Raw genomic sequence first — 22,820 nt, 5'->3', positions numbered from 1 at the left:
GAAGGATCAGTTTTGGAATCTTACAATATTCTTGGCGATTCATTTATTTATTTCAAAATATGTAATTAATGTCTCAAAGTTTATGGATAATTTGAAAAAGGCAGTGTAAATGAGAAACCAGGGCTGGGATTCTCCGAGCCCGCGACGCCGGTCCTACACGGCGTCGGTCGGGGGCCATTGAAAGAGGCCCCCGCAGCAATTCTCCGTGGTCAACCAGCCGAGTTCCACCGGCGTGGTTCCTTTATGGTTCCACCCGGCTGGAGCTCGGACCCTCGCCATCCTGGTTGGGGAGGGCGGGGGTCTCCATGACGCCCAGACCCGTGATTGGGGGCCACCGACAGGCGGGTGTGCGCGATCTGGGGGGCTACCTTCTTCTGCACAAGCCCGCAAGCGGCTGCTGCATGCATGCGCGGACCCGCGGCCGCCCTGCACGCGCATGCGCAGACCCACGGCGAGCAGTGCAGGGCCGCATACGGCAGCTGGAGCAGCGCAGAGCACTCCTGTGGGCAACAGAATCACTGGGCCAAGAGGCACGTTGACAACAACGTCAACACTTAGCCGCGTTTTTAGAGAATCCTGGCCCCGATTTGGGTTTCAGACAACTGGACCAGGTGACAATGCGATTCAATGCAGATACGTAGCTGTCTGATAAGTGGCTAGAAGCAAAAGAGGAAGTGGAGAGATCATACAGCCTGTTGATTAGGAAGTACCTGGTCACCTGAGGAAGGAGCAGAACTCTAAAAGCTAGTGTTTGAAACAAACATGTTGGACTTTAACCTGGTGTTGTAAGACTTCTTACTGTTCTATGACCTAGCCAGTTTTGTATCCATCTTGCCAGCTCACTTCTGATCCCATATGACTTCATTTTTAGTCCCAGTCTGCCATGAGAGACCTTGTCAAAGGCCTTACTGAAGTCCATATGGACAACATCCACTGCCCTACCTGCATCAATTATCTTTGTGACCTCCTCGAAAAACTCTTTATCAAGTTAGTGAGACACGACCTCCCCTTCACAAAACCGTGCTGCCTCTCGCTAATCCATCCACTTGCTTCGAAATGGGAGTAGATCCTGTCTCGAAGAATTCTCTCCAGTAATTTCCCTACCACTGACGTAAGGCTCACCGGTCTGTAGTTCCCTGGATTATCCTTGCTACCCTTCTTAAACAAAGGAACAACATTGGCTATTCTCCAGTCCTCCGGGACATCACTGAAGACAGTGAGGATCCAAAGATTTCTGTCAAGGCCTCCGCAATTTCCTCTCGTGCCTCCTTCAGTATTCTGGGGTAGATGCCATCAGGCCCTGGGGACTTATCTACCTTAATATTTATCAAGATGCCCAACACCTCGTCTTTTTGGATCTCAATGTGACCCAGGCTATCTACATACCCTTCTCCAGACTCAACATCCACCAATTCCTTCTCTTTGGTGAATGCTCATGCGTAAAAAACCTTCCTTGTATATCTCCTTTAAACCTTGCCCCTCACGCCTTAAACTTATGCCCCCTAGTAATTGACTCTTCCATCCTGAGGAAAAGCTTCTGATTATCCACTCTATCCATGCCCCTCAATCTTGTAGACTTCTATCAGGTCACCCCTCAACATCCTTCGTTCCACTGAGAACAAACAATGTTTCTCCAACCTCTCCTCGTAGCTAATGCCCTCCATATCAGGCAGCAAATCTTTTCTGTATCCTCACCAAAGCCTTCGCATCCTTCTGGTAGTAGGACGACCAGAATTGAAATGAAAATAAAAATGAAATGAACACTATATTCCTAATGCGGCCTAACTAAGGTTCTATACAGCTGCAACATGACTTGCCAATTTCTATACTCAATGCCCCGGCCAATGAAGGCAAGCATGCCGTATGCCTTCTTGACTACCTTCTCCACCTGTGTTGCCACTTTCAGTAACCTGTGAGCCTGTACACTCAGATCCCTCTGCCTGTCAATACTCTTAAGGGTTCTGCCATTTACTGTATATTTCCCATCTGTATTAGACCTTCCAAAATTCATTACCTCACATTTGTCCAGATTAAACTCCATCTGCCATCTCTACCTAAGTCTCCAACCATCTATATCCTGCTGAATCCTCTGACAGTCCTCATTGCTATCTGCAATTCCACCAACCTTTGTGTCGTCCACAAACTTACTAATCAGATCAGTTACATTTTCCTCCAAATCATTTACATATAATACAAACAGCAACGTTCCCAGGATCACCATTCAGAAACGCAACCTTCCACTGCTACCCCCTATCTTCTATGACCGAGCCAGTTCTGTATTCATCTTGCCAGTTCACCTGGGATCCTGCGCGACTTCACCTTCTGTACCAGTCTGCCATGAGGGACCTTGTCAAAGTCCTCACTGACGTCCATGTAGACAACATTCACTGCCCTACCCTCATCAATCATCTTCATCACTTCCTCAAAATAACTCTGATCAAGTTAGTAAGACACTATCTCCCCTTCACAAAACTATGTTGCCTCTTGCTAATACATCCACTCATTTCCAAGTGGGAGTAAATCCTGTCTCAAAGGATCCTCTCCAATAATTTTCCTATCACTGAAATAAGGTTCACTGGCCTGTAATTACCTGGATTACTCTTGCTACCCTTCTTAAACAAGGGTTTTAGCTCCCCTTTAGAGCAGGAAAAGAGTTTGTCGGCCTTTGAGAGGTGATGGGGACTTAGAGCAGTGCAGACACAGATCTCCTGAATTGGTGTGAAATTTTTGAACTTTCATTGACTGAAGGAGCAAAGCAGTAGACAGGCTTCTGATATTTAGTCTGGCGGGAAGCCCAGGTCAAAAGTGAGATCGCTGGCCTAATACTGGGGTGCGAGCCTGCAAAGCCTTCAGTGAGGCTGGCCAAAGGCCGAAGGGAGCAGCAGAGCGACTCTCTACCTCCAGGACAGGACTGAGGGCGAGCGGGCAACCAGCCAAAAGGACAGAGGCCACCAGGCCTGACAGCCAGCCAGGAGCACATTTGGTCATCAAGGGTCAATGCTGGAGGCTCAGCCACCCGAGCGAGAACAGAGCAGCAGTTGGGAGGCGTGATGGCCAGGCAAGCATGGGTGCAATGTCTCGGGGAATCAGGGATCAGTGGCCAGCAGGAGTGGGGCAACTTGCCAACTTACATTCTCCAATAAATCTACAATTTTACTATTACACTTTTTATTTAGTTATTTTAGTTGATCAAATCAATATTTTTGTTCCCACTTCATATTAAACACATATTCAAAGAGCTGACTGCCAAATAATTCAGAGTAAAACTATTTTCTTCAGTAGTATGGTTTTTCTTGATGATCAAGACAAAAGAAACGCACAAATTCATTACCTGATCCCGTACGAAACACTGCTGTTTGAGCGCCATGAAGAAGTTCAACGCCTGCATGGCTGGGGCTGCGATAAACTGGGCTTTGAAGTGTTCTTCCTTCATAGATGGGAGTAATATGCAAATCAGGAGACATGGCAGAACGCAATTCATGTCCCAGCTGACTGTGTTGACTGGCATATGAACTACGCAATCCTGAAAAACAACAAGATCTATGGTTCATTGAAAGAAAGGCACATTTCTGTATAAACAATTGTTAAAAAATATAAATGCACTTTTTTAATGTCGCAAGATTATGCATTGTAACAAAATACTGTAAATAAAATGCATCCATTAATAATTGCTGCCCAGTAGTTTAGTTTATTTTGTTAATTTAAATATCCTTATTGATTGATATATGTACTGGTGCAATCTGATCTATGTAATAAATGTGGTACACTTTATTCTCAGAAAATACAAGCATGAATTGGCGGGGTGGGGGAAAAAAAGAGTCCAAAAGTGGCCGTTATAAATATAGGGTTAGTTGAGGTGACTAGCGCAAGTGTGAATGAGAAAGGATCAGAAGCATATACTTAATTATGCAATGAAGGAGGCAGGATGCTTGGGCAGAGCATAAACCAATAGAGCCTCATGGTCTATTTCTATGTCGTAAACATAATAAGAATGAGATACAAGTTCATGTAATACGATGCAGAAGTAAATAAACTCTCTCCATTGTATGAACTTTCCCATCAATAATCTAGATTTAAAGCATTCTAATTGTACTTCAATTTTGAGTTTGGCACTTGGAACAGGAGTATATACTCAATGAACAGACAAATAATATCATTCAAATATTACTAGATAACAAGCTAGCTGCCTTTTTTCCCATCCTAAGTTCAGTTTGGAGAACTGTCAGGGTTTTTCCTTACACTCAGACCTCGTAATTTTTCTATCCAGGTACTTGTCAAACTACAGGGGAGATTTTGCTAGCCGCTTAAGTCCGTTTTCTGCACATTCATTGTAAAGCCCACAAATTCATTGATGTGTATTTCTGCCAACGTCTCTCCTACTCACTAAGTAAAATCTGGAGACACGATTTAAAAGTAGTGGGGAGGTGGGGTGGAAAGGGCAGCACGGTAGCATGGTGGTTAGCATAAATGCTTCACAGCTCCAGGGTCCCAGGTTCGATTCCCGGCTGGGTCACTGTCTGTGCGGAATCTGCACGTCCTCCCCGTGTGTGCGTGGGTTTCCTCCGGGTGCTCCGGTTTCCTTCCACAGTCCAAAGATGTGCGGGTTAGGTGGATTGGCCATGCTAAATTGCCTGTAGTGTCCTAAAAAGTAAGGTTAAGGGGGGGTTGTTTGGTTACGGGTATAGAGTGGATATGTGGGTTTGAGTAGGGTGATCATTGCTCGGCACAACATCGAGGGCCGAAGGGCCTGTTCTGTGCTGTACTGTTCTATGTTCTATGTTCTAAATCAGACTGCTGGCCCAGGCAACGCTAATGAAGGAAGAATTGCAAAAGGCATCGACATATATGACAGACGGGGGAGTGGTGGAGCCATAGAAACAAAGCTAGGTCCAACTATTTAGGCACAAAACTCTAAACTGGGCAATGGAACTCCAAGATAACAAATTAAAATCAATTTGTTAATTAAAATGTATTAAAATGAATTAATTATCACTTAAAATGCAGTAATAACTGTTGCACACAGTAATTAAGCATACAAAATAGATGATTGTAGCACAAACGTTACGTTGGCTCTGTAGAAGGTGGACATTAATGCACAGTATCACATTCTTAAATGAGCACAGCTTTGAAACATGTCCATGAGTCAGAATGTGTGTCAAAATAAGGTGAGGCAATGACGCTCACTGGTAATAATATAAAATTGGTACAGAAATTTGAAAAGCACAGCTGCAGGATTAAAAGCCAATGTCGAAGAGATACGGCCAGTTGTACTATTTTGCCATTAGAGTTTTGAAACTGGCGTTTAATTCTCTGCCTCACTTTTTGTATGGTAGATACAAATTGAACTCGCAAAAGTCAAATTAAATCATTGCAAGTACAAGTATCCTTTTAACAATACGATAATCAATATATTTTCAATCACATCTATGGCACTGAAGATTAATTAGTATAATTGTGTTGTCTCATTCTTTCACATAATAATCGTTAGAGATTTTAAGAATACCCAAATTTAAACAAATGTTACTTTTTTTTTAAACATCTTTTCTCTCACTCAATCCAATCTTTATTTTCCTTTCTATTTCTGTACCTGCATTGGCTCTGAATTCACCCACATTAACTTACACAGTCAAAGAACAGAACAAAGTATATGACAATGCTTCAGCTGATTTATTAAGATGGGAAAGTAATTAAAAAGGAGAGTGCAAATAGGCGGAGGATGGGTAGATTGGGTGAGCAGAACAAGGCAGATGGAACACAACAGGACAGAGTCTGAAGCCATACATTATGGTCTGAAAAATAAAAAGGCAGAATATTTTTTGAATGGTGAGAGACTGGAAAATATATTCGTTCAGGAGGGGCCAGGATGCTTTGTACATGAATCAAAGTTAACAGCAAGCAATGAGGAAGGCAAATGGTATGTTACCTTTTGTTACAAAAGGGTTGAAGTTTAAGATTAATAAATTTTACGACGATTATATTGGTGAGGCCACACTTCAGAACACTGCCTGCAGTTTTGGTCTCCTTACCCAAGGACGGACATACTTGTCCGAAAGGAAGTGCAAAGAAGTTTCCCGAGATGAGGAGACTGTCCTATGATGAGAGATTACGGTAGCATGGTGGTTAGCATAAATGCTTCACAGCTCCAGGGTCCCAGGTTCGATTCCCGGCTGGGTCACTGTCTGTGCGGAGTCTGCACGTCCTCCCCGTGTGTGCGTGGGTTTCCTCCGGGTGCTCCGGTTTCCTCCCACAGTCCAAAGATGTGCGGGTTAGGTGGATTGGCCATGCTAAATTGCCCGTAGTGTCCTAAAAAGTAAGGTTAAAGGGGGGGTTGTTGGGTTACAGGTATAGGGTGGATACGTGGGTTTGAGTAGGGTGATCATTGCTCGGCACAACATCGAGGGCCGAAGGGCCTGTTCTGTGCTGTACTGTTCTATAAAAGATGGAGTAGACTGGGACTATATTCATGGGCATTTCAAAGAATGAGGGGGTGATCTAATTGAAATATGTAAAATTCTAAAAGGCTCGAGATTATAGATGCTACGAAACTGTATTGTATCCCCAGGGTCAGTCTCAAAAGGGGTGGCACGGTAGCACTGTTGCTTCACAGCGCCAGGGTCCCAGGTTCGATTCCTGGCTTGGGTCGCTGTCTGTGCGGAGTCTGTACGTTCTCCGTGTCTGCGTGAGTTTCCGCCGGCTTCCACCCACAAGTCCCGAAAGACATGCTGGTAGGTGATTTGGACATTCTGAATTCTTCCTGTGTACCCGAACAGGTACTGGAATGTGGCGACTAGGGGCTTTTCACAGTAACTTCATTGCAGCGTTATGTACAATCTTTGTTATTGCCACAAGCAGGCTTACATTAATGCTGCAATGGAGTTAGTGAAAATCTCCTAGTCATCACACTCCGGTGCCTGTCCGTAAGTGGTTAAAGGGACTTTTAATGGGACCATTGGAGTTTAAGTTATACTTTGTAACCAGTGTAATCTGTGTGTATTTGTTAAACTAAGGGGAGAGTAAAGGCATTATAATCCAATTTTTTCATGTTTGAGAAATGTTTATTTTCTAATGTGTAGTTCTGTGACTCTATTCCTCCAAGTTTTATAAAATAAAGTAAAAGTTACGGTCTTTTGAGTCAGGGTTCCATTCTGAGATCTTCCCATCCAGTTATAACATTAAATGGGATCGTAACAACGTCTTACTCCTTTTTTAAGGCTGAGTTTGAGTAGAGCCTACGCAGCTGGTAACCCTTACACTTAAGCCCGAGATACTCAAGCCTCCCTGGCTGTGCTGATATCAACTTCCAATTTTGGAAATTTAATGAGAAAATTATTGAGCTGAACGTTCTAGGGAAAAGTTTAACCAATAGGAGACACTATTAAGATGGCCTGTGTTACTTTGGCTCAGTGCCATTGAGTTAGAGTGATATTAAAACACTGAGGCAGATGGAATATTGAGATAGTTCTTTTCAGAGCACAGGAAGACCAGAGATACGGATATAAGAGAGAGAAAAGATAGTGTCATAACCTGGGGTTAAGCAGGTCATGGAACACCAAGAGGGGCTGGTTCAGCACAGTGGGCTAAACAGCTGGCTTGTAATGCAGAACAATGCCAGCAGCGCGGGTTCAATTCCCGTACTAGCCTCCCTGAACAGGCGCCGGAATGTGGCGACTAGGGGCTTTTCACCGTAACTTCATTGAAGCCTACTTGTAACAATAAGAAATTATTATTATATAGCATCTTTCATGACATCAGGATGTCCCCAAGTGTGCGGAGCCAATTCTGCATTTGGAAGCATAGTCACTGCTGTGATGTAGTGATATGTAGAAGTCAATTTGGACTTAGCAAGACTGCACAAATGGTAATTTAATAATGACCAGTTAATTTATTGATGTTCATTGCCAGACAAATGTTAATATCCTAGCAAACAAGAATCACCCTGCTTTACTTTAAATATTGACATAGGGGCTGGGATTCTCCAAAATCCCGGCCAAGTGTTGACGCTGGCGTCAAAACCAGCGCGTGTGACGCTGGCGTCAACGGGCCTCCAGACCCAGTTGTTCTCCCCTTCCTCATGGCTAGAACGGCAGCGGAGTGCTGTGCGCTGCTCCGGCACCAAAAGCCAGCCCGCCACTGCCGCCGCGGGTCTGCGCATGCACTCTGTGGCAGTCTCCGCGCCGGCCCTCGGGCAACACAGCGGAGCCCTACAGGGGCCCCGGAATTAGCGTGCCCACCGATCAGTTGCCCCCGATCGCAGGCCTGGCCACTGTGTCGGCCCCCCCCCCCCCCGCCAGGATGCTGAGGTCCCGGCATCGGAGCAGCATGGCTGGTCCACCCCCCCCCCCCCCCCCCCCCAGCGCTGGCTCGGCGATTCTCCGACCTGGCGTGGGCTCGGAGAATCCCGGCCAGGATCTTCGTGTCAGACAGACATGCCTCTGTATATCATTTCATATGAAAGACGGCACCTCCACAAGTCAGTTCATTTAGTGCACTCGTCTGTGGAGTGGGAGATGAACATGCATCTCCTGACTCTTACACACAAAAGTGGTATTATGGAGCCAAGGCTGACAGCTGATAAAGCTACAGGGAACCGAGTAACGACAGATCATAGGAATTAGGTGCAGAAGTAGGCAATTCAGCCCTTCGAGCCTGCTCCCCCCATTCAAATCAAATCAGGGCTGATCGCTTCCCAGTCTCAAATCCACCTCCTCCTTGTTCCCCATATTGCTTTAACCCGTTTGTAAAAAATCAAATGTATCTATCACCTTCTTGAATCCATTTAATGACTCCAATTCCACCACGCTATGGGGCAGCGAGTTGCACAAATTCACTACCCTCTGCAAGAAGTACTTCATCTGGGACCTCTCGTTCTAATTGCCCTATAAGGGGGAACTTTTGGTCTACGTTTACTTTATCAATCCCTTTTAGTATTTCATACACCTCGTTCAGATCCCCTCTCATTGTTCTAAACTCAAACCGTTTAATCTCTCTTCATGAATCAAAGCTTTCATCCCCAGAAACAATCTGGTGAACTTCCTCAACTGCCTCCATAAGGAGACCAAAACTGGACACAATACTCCAGATGTGGTGTCACCAACATCCTACACAATTGCAACCCTTTCTACTTTTATACTCCAGTCCTTTTGCAATATTCTATTTGCTGATACTAACATTCCATTTGCATTTTTAATTACAAGCTGTATTTGCATACCAACACAGAAACCTAGATCTCTCTGCCCAGACACATTTCGAATCTGCTTTCCGTTTAGATAATTCTATTTTTTCGGCCAAAACAGATAACCTCACACTTACCTACATGAATCCCCATCTGCCAAATTTTGGCCCAATCACCTAGCGTATCTATGCCCATCTATAACTCATTATAGGATGTGGAAGCATTGGAAAGGGTGCAAAGGATGCTGCCTGGATTGGAAGGTAGGTCTTATGAGGAAAGGTTGAGGGAGCTAGGGCTTTTCTCATTGGAGCGAAGGAGGATGAGAGGTAACTTAATTGAGGCGTATAAGATGATGAGAGGGATAGAGAGAATGGACGTTCAGCGACTTTTTCCTCGGGTGGATGTAGCTGTTACAAGGGGGCATAACTAGAAGGTTCATGGTGGAAGATGCAGGAGGGATGTCAGAGGTAGGTTCTTTACTCAGAGAGTGGTTGGGCTGTGGAACGCACTCCCAGCTATGGTAGTGGAGTCGGATATTTTATGAATTTTCAAATGGTTATTGGATAGGCATATGGAGTGCACTAGAATGATTGGGAGTAGGTTGATTTGATCTTAGTTTCAGACTAGTTCAGCACAACATCGTGGGCCGAAGGGCCTGTACTGTGCTGTACCAGTTCTATGTTTTTATCTCCTCTTCACTGCCTGCTTTCCCACCTATTATAGTATCATATGCAAACTTTGCTATGTTACACTCTTGTCCCTGCCTGCAGATAATTTATATAGATTGTAAAAAATTGAGGTCCAAGGACTGACCCAGGCAGCACCCCGCTAGTGACAGATCGCCAGCCAGAAAGACCCATTTATCCTGAACCTCTGCTTTCCGTCAGTCACTCAATCCAATCAAGTAAGACCATACGACATAGGAGCAGAATTAGGCCAATCAGCCCATGGAGCCTGCTCTGCCATTTAATCATGGCTGATATTTTCTCATCCCCATTCTCATCACAACCCCTTCTCCTCATAACCCCTGATCCCCTTATTAATCAAGAACCTATCTATCTCTGTCTTAAAGACACTCAAACAGACACAAAAAGGGGCTGGTTTAGCACAGGGCTCCATCGCTGGCTTTGAAAGCAGACCAAGGCAGGCCAGCGGCATGGTTCAATTCCCGTACCAGCCTCCCCGAACAGGCGCCAGAATGTGGCGACTAGGGGCTTTTCACAGTAACTTCATTTGAAGCCTACTTGTGACAATAAGCAATTTTCATTTTTCATTTTCAGTACTCTACCCCCAATCTCCTGCAATCTCACCTTCTGGATCAGTCTTTTATGTGGCACCTTGTCGAAAGCCTTCTGGAAGTCTAGATATACCCCAACCACATGTTTCCCATTATCCACCTTGCTGGTTGCGTCCTCAAACCATGCTGACAAAGCTGGATTGAGCTTGGTTTTTCCAAATGTTCCATTATCTCCTCCTTAATGATAGAGTCCAGCAACTTCCGCACCACGGAAGACAAGTTAACCGGTCCTGCTTTTTGTGTCTCTCCCTTTTTGGATAGATGAATAAGGGTGTCACATTAGCATGTTTCCAATCCACCAGACCCTTCCAGAATCCAGGGAATTCTGAACTATCATAACCAATGCGTCCACTATCTTTTTTTATCACCTCCCTTGATACCCTAGGGTGCAGGCCACAGGTCCCGGAGACTTATCTGCCTTTAATGGGGCTGGTTTAGCACAGAGCTAAATCGCTGGCTTTTAAAGCAGACCAAGGCAGGCCAGCAGCATGGTTCAATTCCCGTACCAGCCTCCCCGAACAGGCGCCGGAATGCAGCGACAAGGGGCTTTTCACAGCAACTTCACTTGAAGCCTATTTGTGACAATAAGCGATTTTCATTTTTTTTCATTTCACATTAGTTTATTCAATACCATCTCCCTAATGATGGTTATTGCACCAAGTCCTTCTGCATTAACTGTAGTTTGGGGAATTTTTTTTATTATCTTCTACCATGAAGGCAGAGGTAAAATATTGGTTCAATGCCTCCGCCATCTCTGTGTTCCCTATTATTACCTCACCAGTAATGTCCTCTAAAGAGCCAACATTTACTTTAGCTATTCTCTTTCTCTTTATATACTTACAGAAGCTGTTGGTATCAGTGTTCATGTTTCCTGCTAGTTTTCTTTCGTAGTTCATCTTAGCTCTTCATTTTTAGTAGCCTTTTGCTGAATCTTCGTTCTCCCAATTCTCCAGTTTACCACTAGCTTTTGCAGTATGGTATGACCTAGTTTATGCCTTTATGTCTTCCTTGACTTCCCAGCTTAGCCATGGAATGTTTTTCTGCCTTTTACAATTCCTCTTCCTCTCAGGAACATACTTTAATTGAGAGGTATTTAATACCTGCGTGTGCGTGGATTTCCTCCGGGTGCTCCGGTTTCCTCCCACAGTCCAAAGATGTGCGGGTTAGGTGGATTGGCCATGCTAAATTGCCCGTAGTGTCCTAATAAAAGTAAGGTTAAGGGGGGGGGGGGGGGGGTTGTTGGGTTACGGGTATAGGGTGGATACGTGGGTTTGAGTAGGGTGATCGTGGCTCGGCACAACATTGAGGGCCGAAGGGCCTGTTCTGTGCTGTACTGTTCTATCTCCCTGAATATCCGCCATTGTTCCTCAACTGTCCTACCCTCAATTAATTCTACCCAGTCTACTTGGACCAACTCTTTCCTCAGGCATGTATAATTATCTCTGCCCAAATCTAGAACTCTGGTATGGCATTGCTCATCTGAATTTGAAAGTCTAGAATGCGGTGATCACTGCTTCGAAGATTATCCTTAACGATAAGACTATTTATTAACGTTCTTCATTACATAATACTACATCTGAAATAGCATGTCCCCTGGTTGGCTCCATGACATATTGTTTGAAGGAACAATCCCTCATGCACTCTATGAAATCTCCCTCAAGGCTACCCTTGCCAATTTGATTAATCCAGTCAATATGCATATTAAAATCACCCATGATTATCATTGTGCCCTTCTAACAAGCCCTCTTTATTTCTTGGTTCATACCATGCCCCACTTTGGGAGTATTGCTCTGGGGCCTGTAAATTATTCCTACCAAGGAGTTGTTCCGTTGTTTTTTTATTTCCCGCCCAAATCGATTGAACATTTTGGCTCTTAGTGCCAATATAATTTCTTAATACAGCCTTGGTGTCATCTTTAACCAATAAAGGAACTCCACCTCTTGTTCCATCCTGTCTATCCTTTCGGAATACTGAGTACCATTCTCAACTCACAGTCCCAGTCCTCCATGTTTCAGTAGTCCCCACCACCGTAGCTCGCAGAAAAACACTTTTCACTGTACCTTGGTACTGTACCTAGGGGCTGGTTTAGCTCACTGGGCTAAATCGCCGGCTTTTAAAGCAGACCAAGCAGGCCAGCAGCATGGTTCGATTCCCGTACCAGCCTCCCCGGACAGGCGCCGGAATGTGGCGACTAGGGGCTTTTCACAGTAACTTAATTGAAGCCTACTCGTGACAATAAGCGATTAAATCGTACCCATTTGTCTTTGTGCCGTCAGCTCATTGATGGTCTTTCAAATACTGTATGCATTTAGGTGTAAGGTTTTTAAATATGTCCGACTGATTTATCTTTCCCTTGCAGGATTTTCTTGTGCACAACACTTTTCACACAATCTGACCTCCTTATTCATCTCTGATAACACTCAGTCTCATCGCCAACTTTCACTCCCACAGTCACCATTACATTTTAATTTTTTATGTTTCCCATCCCCTCCAAAGTCAGTAGAAAACTTTAAAAAAAAAACATTTAATTGAGGCATTTTTGGTATAGTAACAACAAAATAAACAATATACATGAAACCATAAACATAGTGCAAAAGCCATTTGGCTCTTGTACACGTCCCACCCTTATTAACCCCCTACTCAAATCTAAACTACGCCCCCCCCGCACCCTGTGTGCTGACGATTAATTTCCCGCAAAGAAGTCGACGAATGGTCGCCACCTCAGGTGAACCTTAACATTGACCCTCTCAAGGTGAACTTGATTTTCTCCAAACAGAGAAAGCTAGCCATGTCCTATAGCCAGATCTCCGACTTCGGGGGCTTTGAGTCCCTCCAAGCTAATAGTATCCGTCTCCGGGCTACCAGGGAAGCAAGGGCCAGAACGTCTGCCTCTTTCTCCTCCTGGATTCCTGGATCTTCTGACACCTTGAAAATCGCCACCTCTGTACTCAGTTCCACCCTTGTTTTTAACTCCGTGGACATGACGTCCGGAAACCCCTGCCAAAATCCCTTAAGCTTCGGACATGCCCAGAACATGTGGGCATGGTTCGCTGGTCCACCCGCACATTTTGCGCACCTGTCCTCCACACCAAAGAATGTGCTCATCCGGGCCACGGTCATGTGAGCCCGGTGAACAACCTTAAATTGTATCAGGCTGAGCCTGGCACATGTTGCGGACACGTTGACTGTACTCAATGCGTCTGCCCATAGACCATCCTCTATCTCACCTCCCAGCTCCTCCTCCCACTTGCGCTTCAGCTCCTGGGTCTGCGTCTCCTCCGACCCCATAAGCTCCTTATAAATGTCCGAGACGCTCCCTTCTCCGACCCACCCTCTGGAAACTACCCTGTCCTGAATCCCCCTTAGCGGTAGAAGCGGGAAGATAAACACCTGTTTACGAAGGAAGTCCCGCACCTGCAGATACCCAAATTTGTTTCTCCTCGCCAATCCAAACTTCGCCTCCAATGCCCTCATACTCGGAAAGCTCCCCTCTATCAACATATCCCCCATCCTCTCAATCCCCACTCTCCGCCATAACTGGAACCCCCCTCGTCCATACCGATGATTATCACGGATTATCACAGCCAAGACCGATGCTCCCACATGCCCCAAACTCTTAGGGCCACTACCACCACTGGGCTGGTAGAGTACCGTGCCGGTGGGAACGGCAGAGGCGCAGTTACCAACGCCCCCAAACTGGTGCCCTTACATGAAGCCGCCTCCATACGCACCCATGCTGACCCCTCTCCCACCACCCACTTCCTGATCATGGCTATATTAGCCGCCCAGTAATAGTTGCTAAAATTTGGCACGCCAGCCCGCCCTCTCCCCGACTCCGCTCAGGCATTATCTTCATTACTCGCGGGATCTTGCCCGCCCAGGCGAAGCCCGTGATCACTTTGTTGACCCGCTTAAAAAAGGACCGCGGAATAAAGATGGGGAGACACAAATACAAATAGGAATCTTGGGAGGACCGTCATCTTCACCGTTTGATTCCTCCCAGCCAGAGACAGCGGAAGCGCGTCCCATCTCCGATAATCGTCCTTCATTTGGTCCACCAGCCGGGCCAGATTCAATTTATGCAGCCGGTCCCATTCGGATGCCTAGGTACCTAAAGCTTCCCTCTACTAACCTAAACAGCAGTTCTCTGTCGCCTCGCCTGTCGCCTCGCCTGGAACACAAACATCTCACTCTTTCCCATATTAAGCTTATACCCCGAAAACCGGCCAAATGCCCCGAGAGCCCTCATGATTTCTTCCATTCCCTCTATTGGGGCCAAAACGTACAGAAGCAGGTCATCCGCATAGAGAGAAACCCCGTGCTCCACTGCCCCCCGGACCAGTCCTCTCCAGCCCCAAGGCTCTCAGAGTAATTGCCAACGGCTCTATAGCCAGCGCAAATAACAGTGGGGAGAGGGGGCATCCCTGTCTCATCCCCCGGTGCAGTCTAAAATAGTCTGATGTTGTCCTATTCGTCCGTACACTTGCCACAGGAGCCTGATACAGTAACCTGACCCGCCCGAATCCGAACTGTCCCAGTATCACCCAAGATAGTCCCATTCTACCTGATCAAAAGCCTTTCCTGCATCCATTGCGATCACTACCTCCACCTCCCTACCTTCCGGGGGCATCCTGATCACATTTAACAACCGTCTTACAATGGCCACCAACTGCCTGCCCTTAACAAACCCCGTCTAGTCCTCCCCAATAACATCTGGAACACAATCCTCAATCCTGGAGGACAAGATAGATTTTGGCCAGCAACTTAGCATCTACATTCAACAGGGAGATCCGGGTTCTTGTCCCGCTTAAGAATCAGCGAAATTGTTGCCTGTAACATTGTGGGAGGCAACACCCCTCTTTCCCTAGCCTCACTGAACATCCTCATCAAACACCGGCCCCAATATCCCAGAGAACCTTTTATAGAACTCCACTGGGTACCTGTCTGGCCCCAGGGCTTTACCTGACTGCATGGCCTTCAGACCCTCCACTATCTCTTCCAACCCGATTGGGGCCCCCAGTCCTTCTACCAGCTCCCCGTCCACCTTTGGGAAATTCAGCCCCTCCATGAAGTGCCTCGTCCCCTCCGGCCCCGTAGGGGGTTCCGACCTTTACAGCCTGCTGTAGAAATCCCAAAACGCCTTATTCACCCCTACTGAATCACCAGCCAGGTTCCCATAGTCCGTCCTTTACTTTTCCTATCTCCCTAGCTGCCTCTCTCTTCCTGAGCTGCCGTGCAAGCATTCTGCTGGCCTTCTCTCCGTGTTCATAGATCGCCCCCTTGCCTTTCTCAGCTGCTCCACCGCCCTCCCTGAGGTCAGCAAGCTAAACTCTGCCTGTAACCGCTGCCGTTCCCTTAAAAGCCCTGCCTCTGGAGTATCCGCATACCTGCTATCAATCTGTAGTATCTTCTTTACCAGTCGGTCCGTCTCTGCCCTGTCCACCTTCTCCCTGTGGGCCCGGATTGAGATCAGCTCCCTCTGACCACCGCCTTCAGTGCTTCCCACACCACCGCTGCTGAAATTTCCTGTGTCATTGACCTGCAGGTAGCTCTGAATACATTTCCTCAGCCGCTCGCACACCCCTTCATCCGCGAAAAGTCCCAGATCCAACCTCCAGTGCGGGCGCTGGTTACTGTCTTACTACCCTGCAGGTCAACCCAGTGCGGAGCATGGCCTGAGAATTTAATCGCCGAGTAACCAGTGTCCACCACCCCAGTCAGCAAGGCCCTGCTCAAAATAAAGAAATCAATCCGGGAATACACTTTATGCATGTGTGAGTATAAGGAGAACTCCTTCACCCTCAGCTACCCAAATCTCCATGGATCCACCCCCCCCCCCCCCCCAATCAGCCCAATGAACCCTCTTTAGTTCCTTTGCCATTGCTGGCACCCTGCCCATTTTAGAGTTTGACCGGTCCAAGCCAGGGTCATTAACTGTGTTGAAGTCCCCTCCCATGCCAAAACTGTGCGAGTCCAGGTCCAGTATCTTCCCCAGCATCCTCTTTATAAACTCCACATCATCCCAATTTGGCGCATACACATTTACTAATACCACCTGCACCCCCTCTAGCTTCCCACTGACCATAATGTACCGACCTCCCACATCAGAGACTATTCTACCCGCCTCAAACACCACCTGCTTATTGATCAGGATCGCGACCCCTCTAGTCTTTGAATCTAGTCCTGAGTGAAAGACCTGACTGGTCCAGCCTTTCCTCAGTCTAACCTGGTCAGTTTCGCTAAGGTGCATCTCCTGCAACATTACCACGTCCGCCTTCAATCCCCTAAGATGCGCGAGCACACGTGCCCTTTTGACCGGCCCATTTAACCCTCGAACATTCCAGGTGATCAGCCTAGTTGGGGGCCTCATCCGTGTCTTCCCCCCCCCCCCCCCCCGCCCCCCCGCTGATCAGTCATCCCCTTTTTTAGGCCCATCTCCAGCCCGTGCTCCGCACCTCCATCGGTCCATCCCCAGGCAGCCCCCCGCCCCAACCTCCTCTCTGTCCCTCTGCCCAAGTCCCTCCCTCGTCAGCAGAACATCCCCCCCCCCCACAGTAACACCACCCTGTAACCCAACTCCTTTACTAAACCAAACATATGCACACCCTCCACTGCGCTTCCGAAAGCTAGCACACCCAGCTAGCTTGGTGGCCCCCACCCCCGGCACCAGATAGTCTCCCACCTATTGTTCCCTCCCTTCCCACTCATAAAAACAAACTCCAACATCAAACAATCCCCACACAATTGCCCAACAGAAAAACACCAAGATCAAAACAACCTGACCTCCACCCCCCAACAGTGCAAATGAAAACCTTAACTAGGGGTAGAAAATTTTGAAGGTTCACAACCCTTTGCATGAAGAAATTTCTCATCTGAGGCCGAAACAACCATCTGGTGAGAAAGCAAGTTGCAATGAAAAAATAAGAAATTTACAAATGGATATGGATAAGTTAGTTGACTGGGCTAAAATTGGGAGATGGAATTTAATGTGGATAAGTGTGATGTTATCCATTTTTGCCAGAGAAATAATGAGGCTACCTATTATCTAAATGGAGGGAAACCTCAGAGTGCTTCGGTGCAGAGGAATCAGGATGTCCTCATGCACGAACTGCAGAAAGTTAGTATGCAAGTGCAGCAGGTAATAAATAAGGCAAATGGAATTTTAGCATATATTGTTAATAGAATAGAGTATAAAAGTAGCAAAGTGCTGTTGCAACTGTACAGGGCATCGGTGAGACCATATCTGGAGTACATAGTTTTGGTCTCCTTACTTGAGGAAGGATATAAATTTGATGGTTCGGAGAAGGTTAACTAGGCTGATTCCAGAGATGAAGGATTTGTTTTTGTAGTGGTCGAGCTGTTTAGGCATATACTCGCTGGAGTTTACAAGAATGAGAGGAGATCTAATTGAGGTATACAAGATGCTAAAGGGGATTAACAGGGTAGAAGTAGATTTAGATTTAAAGACATGTGTACCGAGGTGAAATGTTTTATTCTGCATACATTTCAGGCAGATCGCTTCATACATGAAAACATAGAACATATGATAAATACATGAAGATACATAATGAAAGTACATAGACAGCGGGTGAAGTAATAGTATATAGTGTTAAAACTGCAATAATGAAAGATCAGTTCAGTTCATAAGAGGGCCATTCCGGAGTCTGGTAACATCAGGGAAGAAGCTGTTTTTGAATCTATTGGTGTGTGTTCTCAAACTTTTGTATCTTCTGCCGATGGAAGAGGGTGGAAGAGAAAATAACCTGGGTGGGAGGGGTCTTTGATTATGCTTTCCCAAGGCAGCGGGAGGTGTAGACAGAATCAATATGATGGGAGACAGGCACACGTGATGGACTGGGCTGTATTCATGACTCTGGTTTCTTGCGGTCTTGGGCCAAGCAGTTACCAGACCAAGCTGTGATGCAGCCAGATAGGATGCTTTCGATGCTACAGCTATAGAAATGAGTCGTTGTGGACATGCTGTATGTTTCTCCTTGTTGGACATTCTAGAATGAGAGGCCATTGTTTTAGGCTACGGGACGGCAGATTTAAAACAGAAATGAAGAGGAATTACTTCGCTCAAAGGTCGTGAATCTGTGGAATTCCCTACTTGAACATCGGAACACTAAACAAACGCGAAGAGATAGATCGGTTTTTAATTAGTAGCGGGATGAAGGGTTATCGGGAGCATGCAGGAAGGTGGAGATCAGACCGCGTTGTGATCGGCCATGATCGTATTGATTGGCAAAGCAGGCTTGAGGGAGCTGAATTGCCTACTCCTGCTCCTAGTTCTTGCTCTATCTCCTTAGTGCGAGGTTACGCTCCCTATTTCTAGATACGCCAGTCACAACAAACATCCTCTTAGCATCTACCTCGGCAATCTCAGGATCTCATAGGAACTTCAGAAGTAGGCCATTTGGCCCTTTAGTTCTGCTCTGCCATTGATCATGGATGGTCTAATCATGGTCTCAACTATACTTTCCTGTCTGCCCCTGATGACTCCCTTGTCTATCAAAAAACGAATGTTAGAATAAGAATGGATCTCATTCTTCTAAACTGCCGGAGGAGGTGGTGGAAGCAGGTACGCTAGTGACATTTAAGGGGCAGCTTGACAAATACATGAAAAGGAAGGGAATAGAGGGATAAGGACCCCGGAAATGTGGAAGATTTTAGTTTAGACGGGCAGCATGGTCGGCGCAGTCTTGGAGGGCCAAAGGACCTGTTCCCGTGCTGTACTTTTCTTTGTTCTCCCACATTCTACCCTTTATAAGCTTGAGGTCATACCAAACTCTCCTGCCATATTTTAACTCGGTAGTCCTATTCTCTTATCTTCCCTGTGTGTGCGCGGAACAACACTGGCTTCCGGTCAGAAAAGGTTTTGATTTTAAAAATTCTCATCCAGATTTTCAAATCCATACACGCATGCCCCTCATCATCTCCGTAATCTCCTCCAATTTCACAAGCCTCAGAAATGCCTGTGCTCCTTTATTTCTGGGTTCTTGTGCATTCCCAATCACAACTGCTCCACCACTGGTGCCTTTAGTCACCAAGCCCGCAAGATCTGGAAAAATCTATAATTCCCTTCCTACACCTTTCTGCTCTCTACCTGGCTTGCCTCCTTCAAGACATTTCTTAAAACCTACCTCTTTACCAAGCTTTTGGATATCTGACTTAATATTTCCTTATATGGGTTGGTGCCAGTTTGCGTTGACGAACAACATCTCATCTTCCAGTTAGGCACGCTACAGTCTTCCTGTCTCAACATCAAATTCAACAACTTCAGGTGATATGATCAGCTCTACCCTACCTGAACCCATTTGTTTTCATCCCATTTCATTTTAATTGTCTTTTACTAGCTCTTTCTTTTTTGTCTTCCTCAGTATATATATTAACCCCCCCCCCCCTGCATCTTATCCACCTTTCCTTACCCTTTCTCCTCTTTGCGTCCCCCTTCCCCTCCCCCCACATCTATAGTTCACCCTCTGATATCAGTTTATCTGCTGTTTGGCCTTTCACATCTTTTGTTCTCTCTAGGCACTGCCATTAGCCCTCTTTCCCCTTGGTTTCTGTGGCCATTGGTTTCATTCTGGGATCTTCCTGTCCAGTTATATCAACTGGGATCATACCACAAGTCAATTAATAGGTAAAATGAGCTAAGATTAGCAGTCAGTGTCCAAAAAATAATTAATGTAGAACAGAACAAGAGATAACATTGAACTGAAAGAAAGAGCACCCAGAAATGCATCAATCGGGTGTTTGGGGGAGATACAAAGAACATCAAAGGGTGATAACAAAAACTTAATTTAAACAAAAATATCAGGAAAAGTGCGGTCAGGAGCAATTTGGCCCCTTAAAAAACAGATAATGATGATAGTGACAATGAAATAAGCAAACTGCTGACTTGCTACTTTACATCAGTTTTTACAGTAGTGGAAGGGGTTAGCATGCCAGGCATCTCAAGGAAGCCGACAATGAATCAGGGATAAGGACCCACCAAAATTGCGAGCAAAAAAGAGAGATGAAAAATGGCACTAAATTCCAAGGACAATCCCAGGCTTTGAAAACCAGAGAACATTGCAGGTGACCTAACTATGATCTTCCAAAATGCTTTTGATGTAGGGATCATTGCTTTAGATTGGAAAATTGTGCATGTCACCCCTCTATTTGAGAAAGATGAGAGTGGAAAACCAGAGTTATAGAAAATTTGGCCGAACATTGGTTGTTAAGGATAATGCAAAAGTCTATAACGGAGGTAAGCAAAGCAAGTACTTTCTTATAACTGAGGATAGGGCCACTGAACAGCTTGAACATTTTCTGTTCGCCAGAGCGAGAAAGCATGGATTTGTAAAGGGTAGGTCAAATCTGACAAAACTGACTGAATCTTTTTAAAGGAGGCGATTAAAGTAGTAGACTGGGAATGTCTGCATGTTTTGTATACAGACTTCCAGAAGGCATGTGATAAAGTCAATCATAAGACACTATTAGCTAATGTTGAGGTCATTAAATTATTTTTACATGTTTATTAATTCACAGAATGTGGGCATTGCTAGCCAAGACATTTATTGCCCACTCGAGGTGGTGATGATGAGCTGCCTTCTTGAACTACTGTGGTCCACCTATTTGGCACACCTACAGTGCTGATATGAAGGGATTTCAAGGATTCTGACCCAACAACAGTGAAAGAGTGGCGATGCATTTTTCAAGTCAGGATGGTGTGGGGCTTGGAAGGGAACTTGCAGGTGGGGTTTTCCTCTGCCTTTTTCTTTCTCGGTGGAAACGGCCTTGGGTTTGGAAGTTTCTGCTGAAGGATCCTTGGCTGCAGTTCATCTTGTAGATTATTCACACTGCTAGCACTGTGCACTTTGACCTGGATGGTGTCAAGGTTCGAGAGTATTGTTTAAGCTGCACTCATCCAGGTAAGTGGAGAGTATGCCATCATGCTCCTGATTTTTGCTTTATAGATGGTGGATAGGCTTTGTGGAGTCAGGTGAAGCAGCTAAAGATGGCTGTGCCTAGGTCACTGCCCTGAGGAACACCTGCAACGATCTTCTGGGATGGAGGTGATTGACCTCTAAAAGTCAACACCATCTTCTTTCGTGCCCAGTATGACTCCAGCCAGTGGGGAGTTTTCCCCCTAATTCCCCTTAACTTCAACTTTGCTCAAGCTTCTTGAACACACACTTGCCTCAAATGCTGCGTTGATCTCAAGAGCAGTTATTTTAGTGACCCGGTTAGGAAATTGGCTGCATGTCAATGACAGGATGGGGATAATGAGCAAGTACTTTAAATGGTAATATGTGATGAGTATTGCCAAAAATGAACGTACTGGCACGTAAACTATTCACCTTATTTATTGAGATAAACGATGGAATAGAAAATCACAGATCCAAATTTGCTACGACAAAGAGAGGTGACATTGTATGCAATGGAGACAAAAGAATATTGCAAAGTAATCTTGGTCTTTATGTTTGTGAATGGGAAAAACTGCAGCAATGGATTTCAATGTCGGCATCCACATTTTAATCCAAGGTTAGAGCAGGTTACATTGTAAATGACAAAGCTAGAAATATTAGAAGTCCTAAGAGATTTGGGGTCACAGTACATGCATCAAAATATTATGAGCGGATACAGAGAATATTCAAAAAAAGGCTAATGGAATGCTGTCCATATGGGTGGCACGGTAGCATAGTGGTTAGCACTGTTGCTTTACATGTTTGATTCCCGCTGGGTCACTGCCTGTGTGGAGTCTGCATGGGTTTCCTCCCACAAGTCCCGTAAGACGTGTTTGTTAGGTGAATTGGACATTCTGAATTCTCCCCGTGTACCTGAACAGGCGCCGGAATGTGGTGACTGGGGGCTTTTCACAGTAACTTCATTGCAGTGTTAATGTAAGCCTACTTTTACAATAATATAATAATAATCTTTAGTCACAAGTAGGCATACATTAACACTGCAATGAAGTTACTGTGAAAATCCCCAAGTTGGCATATCCCGGCGCCTGTTCGGGTCACTGAGGGAGAATTCGGAATTTTCAAATTACCTAACAGCACATCTTTTGGGACTTGGGGGAGGAAACCGGAGCACCCGTAGGAAACCCACGCAGACACGGGGAGAGCATGCAGACTCCGCACAGACAGTGACTCAAGCCAGGAATCAAACCTGGGACCCTGGCGCTGTGAAGCAACAATGCTACCCAGTGCTACTGTGCCACCCTACTTGTGACAATAATAAATATTATTATTATATTTAGAGGGCTAGAAAACACAGGAGTAGAAGTCATGCTACAATGATAAAAAACAATGGCTAGACACCTGGAGTACTGAGAGATTGCACAAACTAGAATTGGTATTC

The 22,820-nt window shown here is 45.7% G+C and overlaps 1 protein-coding gene across 5 annotated transcripts in view; it reads right to left on the bottom strand.

Annotated features, from left to right (window-relative positions):
- Positions 1 to 22,820, bottom strand: part of pkp4 (plakophilin 4) — a 322,789-nt gene that overhangs the window by 145,147 nt on the left and 154,822 nt on the right. For all 5 annotated transcript variants that reach the window (XM_038789587.1, XM_038789589.1, XM_038789588.1 and 2 more), the window contains exon 8: positions 3,332 to 3,523. In XM_038789587.1, coding sequence (XP_038645515.1) covers positions 3,332 to 3,523 — 192 coding nt within the window. The remainder of the gene's footprint in view (positions 1 to 3,331; positions 3,524 to 22,820) is intronic.

The sequence above is a fragment of the Scyliorhinus canicula genome, chromosome 2 (genome assembly GCF_902713615.1).
Source record: "Scyliorhinus canicula chromosome 2, sScyCan1.1, whole genome shotgun sequence".
NCBI lineage: Eukaryota > Metazoa > Chordata > Chondrichthyes > Carcharhiniformes > Scyliorhinidae > Scyliorhinus > Scyliorhinus canicula.
The sequence above is the reverse complement of the archived record's forward strand: the minus strand, read 5'-3'. Positions and strand labels throughout refer to the sequence as shown.